This window comes from Juglans microcarpa x Juglans regia, chromosome 6D, assembly GCF_004785595.1.
Source record: "Juglans microcarpa x Juglans regia isolate MS1-56 chromosome 6D, Jm3101_v1.0, whole genome shotgun sequence".
Classification (NCBI taxonomy): Eukaryota; Viridiplantae; Streptophyta; class Magnoliopsida; order Fagales; family Juglandaceae; genus Juglans; species Juglans microcarpa x Juglans regia.
Genome location: NC_054604.1, coordinates 19,093,919 through 19,100,308, shown reverse-complemented (window position 1 = coordinate 19,100,308; position 6,390 = coordinate 19,093,919). Strand labels below are relative to the sequence as shown.

Sequence of the window (6,390 nt, the reverse complement as noted above, 5' to 3'; positions counted from 1 at the left end):
ATCATCTTCATTCCTCTTTCATTCTTATCTCAGACCAGAAGACAGCCTAGAGTAAAACTCCAATGCCATTGGTCACTTTTCGAGCTCTGTCCAGCACAGTCGACGTCGTCTTTTCCTCCACTGGCCGCTGACCACATAATAATCGAACTATTCTCAAGAATTCCGATCGTTATTTTTTCAAAAATTTACAAATATTACCTCAACAGAAAAGAAAAAACCTCCAGTAATACAATGTATTTTACTGCTCATGAATTCCACTCCACATCGTAATTTTCTCAAGTGGGTAAAAATGTTTTCCAACAAAAAGCAAAAACCCCAAAGCATATCATAACTTTCTACCATAACGATTAGAAGAAAGACAACAAAATCAAAGTCAATCAAAACCCAAAAGAAAGGAAAAAGAAAATTTGCAACAGGCGTGTTATAACTCTGCACATATTTAAACGAAAAGTGAAAAATAATATACAAAACAAACAAAAGAGGTAAAAGAAAGAAAGAGAGACCCCAGAGGAGATAGAGAGCTTTGTTTATAAGATGAATGAAATGCTTCGTTTAAAATTGTTTCGTTTCGTGTGCACGAAGGCCCCCAACAGAGGACTGCATCTAGAATAATTCTTCTTTTCTTCTTCTTCTTTTTTTTTTTTTTTTTAATCTCTATGTAGTATACTAGCAATTTTAGCTAATAAAAAAGCTCCTGAGAGGATTGTCAAGTAAAATTTATTACAATTTAGGTCTCGTTTATTTTCACAATTTTTCTCAATTCATTTTATCTCATCTGATTTAGGTATCGTTTGGATTCGAAGATGAGTTGTGAATAGTAGAGAAATGAGTTGTGAATAATAGTAAAATTTATGAGTTAAAGTTGATGAATAATAATAAATAGTAGTGAGATGAGTTTAGATGAGTTGAAATGAGTTGAGATGACTCGCGAATACAAACCGGGCCTTAATTATTATAACTTTTTCAAATTTTCATACAAAATAAAATAAACAATTCAATTTTTTTAAATTTTAAAACAAACTAATATTAAAAAAATATATTCTAATAATATTTTATTCAATTTTTAAATTTAATTTTAACTCATTTTATCTATAAAAATAAACGATAAACTGTAAATAATAGAATGATATGTAAATAATAGTGAGCTTGAATCAAAATATTTTATTAGATCGAAAATTATCTATTCGCCAATTTTCGAGTGAATGATTGTCAAAAATACCCAAAAAAGCAAGGTGATGAAATAAAATATTTCCTCTTTATTTATAAAAGCCAATATATCCTAACTGCTTTCCAAACTCCAAGAAAGTAAAAACAACTCTTCTTGGAGGTTATTTTCGTCAATTTAAAGGTTTCAGTTTCTGATTCATCTTCAAAATCGTTGATTCTATGCTTCACGCCAAAACAACAAACTCAGCAGGTAACAGCAGAGATAGAGAGCTAAAACATGATAAGAGAACTACAACAATATACATTGAAAAAAAAAAAAAAAAAAGAAAGGGAGAAAGGACAGTTTTCTGAAGAGCTGAGAGTGAGGAGGGTGTGCAGGGCATTTTAACAGAAGAATCGAAACACTTTGGTACTTTCAAAGACCCAACTTTGTCTTGGTCCACAAGCAAACCCACAACAATACTTTATCATCAGTAAAATAGGGTACACACCTTAAAATGATGGGTTCTGCTACTCATTCATGCTTGCTACACCTAATTGGTTGTCACAGTGACTATGAATCCTTTGACATGCAGTTTTAAATGGAAATTGAATTTGGAGACAGTTATATTTAAAAAAAATTTTAAATTATAATAATATTTTTTTTAAAATGATATTTTTTTTTTTATTTTACCTCATTCAATAGGATTACATGCAATTCTCGTTCAGGACTGCAAATAAAATTTCTCTACAACCCATATTTCTAGAATTTTGTCAGAAAATCAAAGCTACACACAATACTAAGAATTTTGTAAAAGCAAATATGTACATCATCATTCAAGAACTGAATGAATTGAAGTAACTGCTGCAAATATAAATAATAGTTAGACATAAAGTGAATCACCAAAAAGCATTTGATTTTACTAACAAAAGTAAGGAAAAATGTTCTAACTACAGCCTACAACACAGGAAAAACAACCCTTTTTTTTTTTTTACCCAATTAAACAAAACAGCATGAGATGTTAGAAATCAAAGAATTATGCATCTGAGACCACACTAAAAACATCTTCTTCCACCGGAGCAGGCAAGTTGAGATCTATGGCACTTGTCTCCGATTTCAAAGGACTTGAAGTAGCAGCATTTGTGACAATTGTTGTAGTTGTGGTTGTTGTTGTTGAAGAAGAACCCAAGAGGTGAGATCTCTTGTGGCCACCAAGTGCTTGTCCAGACCCAAACACTTTGTCACAAAATGGGCATTCAAAGATTCTCTCATTCCTATCATTACCCGTTTCATCTCTGCAGCAAATCGTTTTGTGACTGCCCAGTGCTTGAAAGGATCGAAACGTTTTCTTGCATTTCTCGCACCGATGCTTCCCTCGAACCTTCCTAATTTTGATCTCCTCTGATTCCCGAACCTTAACTTTGACCGATCTTTGTACTTGTTTACCTTGTTCTTCATCTTGCTCTTCGTTGTTTCTCATCCATATATCCCTCGAAAGCATCATCAGGCACATAGCAACATCTTCTTCTGGAGAAGTATCAGAAACCGAACTCAGCAGCTCGGGCGAGTCGACCAAACTGGAACTGGGCTTTGGCTTCTTCATTTCCAAGTTCTGACTCTGAATCTCCGACACACCCGGTTTCCGATTCCGCTTGGATCGTTGGCGAGTTGGGTTCTTTGACTCGGTCTCGCTCTCCCTATCCTGGACCACAGACCCAGCATCGACTGCAAAAGAGAACTCAGGATCTGCAAGTCTGAAGCTTTTCTTGGGATTTTCTCTCAACCCATAAATCAAAGCTTTGTCCTCAGCTTCTTCTCCGAGGCTTTGATCCTCTTCTTGTTCTTCACCCGAGGAAGAAGATGAAGATAAGGCTGGCTCAGTAGGGCCACCGAGTTGCTGTGGCTTTGGAGGAAGAGGCAGGTTGGCCAAATGAGCCTTCATGTGACCACCCAACGCTCTGCCATTAGCAAAAGTCCTGAAGCAGAGCTTGCATTTGTGCCTCTCCATTGGCACAGAAAAGAGAGAAGAAACAGTGCAAGCAAAGATCAGAGCTTTTTTTTTTTACCCTCTCTTTCTCTATCTGTGTCTATGAGACTTTGAGAAGCATGGAGAGATTGGGAACTTAAAAGGAGTAGGTGACAAGCATTTCTCCACCAAAAGACAGCACAACCCAAAAAATAATATGGTTTTTGGTATAAAAATACATATTTCTAAATTAATTTTATTTTTCAGAGCGGAAAAAAAAATAAATAACAAAGTGTGATCATGAGTGGTGAAAGTGGGACAGGTAACATGCAAACCTTGCCCCATCTGGATAATAAGCTCTTCTTTTTACCACTTTTTGCAAGCTCATAAATTGCCAGTTTGGCAATTATACAGCTCTTTTCTGGGCTTTTAATACATTCAATTATATTCCATAAATATTAAGGGATTCATTGCCAAGAGCCTATAAGACCATCATCCCTCTCCAATTTTTGCCCCCCATTATAAAGTTGATCATGCAGCATGGTTTCAATTTAAAGTTTGTTGGGCGGATTTATCATGCAAACCTTTTGTTTTAAAGCCATATTGCATGATTTGATCTTAGCGGATTGAATTTTAACATCTTAACCAACTTTTCCCCGTCGGTTGTGGACATGTTAACAAATATATTGAGATGTCCAATTTGCATAGTTCAAAAGTGCACCATTTCTCGTTTTCCCTACCTCAAAACTATGCTACATGCTTAGATTTCTTTTGCTCAAATTTGGGACCCATTCGAATTGAGTTTTCGAAACAAAATTGTCTTTCCGGCCACCACCTTCAGCGGACACACATTGCACATCACTCCCCGGCCAGTCGCCAATCTTCCGATTCCCAATAGAGTTTCCATCATGTAACTAGCAAGTGCAAGCCCATCACATTTGCAAAATTTGTAGAATGTTTGACAGAGAAGTGTTACAATCATAAAAAGATCTCACAAAAATAAACTCATAAACTAACATGATTATATGATACGTCAAATCTATTTTATTATAAAAATAGTTTTACAATCTAATGTACCACGACAAGCCACGTCAGTATGTGGGTTTGCTTCTGTTGGATCTCTTTGTATCTAAGACATTTCTCTTTTTGACCTCATATTTCTCAGATTTTACCCACTTTGCTCCACCACTCCCATTAGTGGAAGAGGAAGTATATACTCCATCAAATACACCACAATAATTAATTACAAAGCACTAGTTGTGCATGAAAATGGAGCTGCCTCTTTCAATGCCGTGTTCATATATCCTGATGCATTAGTGTCGGTGAATATGGGGTTACCAAGTCAAATGGGTGGCTGCTCACTTCTACAACTCAAAAGCAGGGTACGGGAGTTTGTTTGGAAGTTATTGGAGCCAAGACTTTTGTCTATTGTTATTGGTGGTTTGTGCATCTAATGAATTTTCAATGTAACCGGAAACTTCTGCCCACCTGTGGTATCAGTTTGTTTCCGGATACTTGGTCCAAATATAAGACGATTTTTTTATTTATATATATATATATATATGATAAATAAAAGTTACACTCATGAATGTATAAATATTATGTAATTATTTTAAAAAAATTGAATAAATACGGACTTAAATAAAAAAATAATAATTTTTTAATAATAAATTTTATTCTTTTTTAAAATGACTACATGATATTTATTTACTGTATCATTATGTCGTATTCACTGTATCATTATATGAATGATTACTCGAGAGAGAGAGAGAGTAAAATAAACCTCTGAATTAAGCAACTTGCGCGGAAAAATTGGTCCACTCGCTGAAGTGACTATACATCACGTTGTGCATAAGAAGCTGCTCGTTGATTTACTTTTAATATATATATATATATAGCTCGTGATACCATCCTTTTTTTTTTTTTTTTTTTGCGCTGTCTTTCTGCCTCAATGAAAGTTGGTAGCTAATATTCCCCTAACAAAAAAAGGCAAAATTGATGGTATATATCACAATTTAAATTTAGGGTTCATTTAGATAGTGAAATGAGATGAGAATATAAGATAATTTTAAATAAATTGAATAAAATATTTTTAGAATATTATTTTTTAATATTATTATTATTTTAAATTTTAAAAAAGTTAAATTATTTATTATATTTTATATGTAAATTTAAAAAATTTGTAATGATGAAACGAGATAAGATGAGTTAAGATAAGTTGAGAGTGTTTCTATGAAAGAAGTCTTACATGACTCATAAAATTTTTAAAGATTTTTCTAATGAAGAAATACTATAATGAAGCCTTACATCAAATACCTCTATTCAACTAATATGTGATTTGTTAGTTTCGTCCTTCTATTTAAGCACACATATTTAAGCATTAAGATATAAGGATAAAAATAAAAAATTACATATTAATTAAGTAGAAGTGTGTGATATAAAACTTTCATATAGAATTTCATATTAATTAGGGCACGAAATGATAGTAAGAAATTGTAAATCTAATTGTTATCCATACAGAGTAAGTGTTGAAAAAATACGAAGAAGTACGTATTTTGTTGCAATATAGGTTCACCTTTGTTGTGGGCGTTATGGCGCCAACAGTAAATTTATAATCTGGTTTTATATAAAATATTAATTTGTAATCCTTTAAATAAATAGATATGATAGATATTTCATGTCAAGTGAGGATAGATTGTAATCCTTTAACACTTTTGTAGGATACGAGAGATTTTGATAGTAAGTTTACTTAAGATGAGATGAAAATTGAATAAAATATTATTAAAATATTATTTTTATTTTAGAATTTAAATTTTTTTTTATTATATTTTATATAAAAATTTATAATAATTAAATGAGATGAGATTCTCTCGATCTCGTACTAGATTTAGTATGGAATTGACTTCTTTTATTAGTAATTATATTTTGTCAGTACTGTTACGTTAAGATTCGGTTTAAGCCTATTTTTGGACTCTTGACTGATTTTATGCTTTTAAACCAGACGGCCCTGTTTCTAACATTAAAGAAGAGTACTAAGCCCAGCTTAGATTGGACTGGGCCTTGTTGTATGTTTTTGAAAACCCTGATTTTTATTTGGACATTCAAATTAGAGTCCATTTTCAAATTAAGGACTCCAATCTTTTTAAATAGGCTGCTCAGCTTCAGAATTTTAAAGGGAAAAAAACAAAACAAAAGGAGAACTAACAATAAAGTTGGAATTAACAGTATTAAAATACCAAAAACTAACACTTAAAAGTAAGCAAAATTAAAGCAAGTC

General features: G+C 32.7%; 1 protein-coding gene across 1 annotated transcript; it reads right to left on the bottom strand.

Moving 5' to 3' along the window:
* Positions 1 to 2,042: 2,042 nt before the first annotated feature.
* Positions 2,043 to 3,297, bottom strand: LOC121236074 (zinc finger protein ZAT4-like). The gene has a single exon (XM_041132565.1). It carries the CDS (start codon positions 3,153 to 3,155, stop codon positions 2,184 to 2,186), a length of 972 nt encoding a protein of 323 aa, XP_040988499.1. The 5' UTR covers positions 3,156 to 3,297; the 3' UTR covers positions 2,043 to 2,183.
* Positions 3,298 to 6,390: the final 3,093 nt, after the last annotated feature.

Coding starts and splice junctions, on each gene's coding strand:
- LOC121236074 (XM_041132565.1), bottom strand. CDS start 3,155: ATGGAGAGGCACAAATGCAAGCTCTGCTTCAGGACTTTTGCTAATGGC.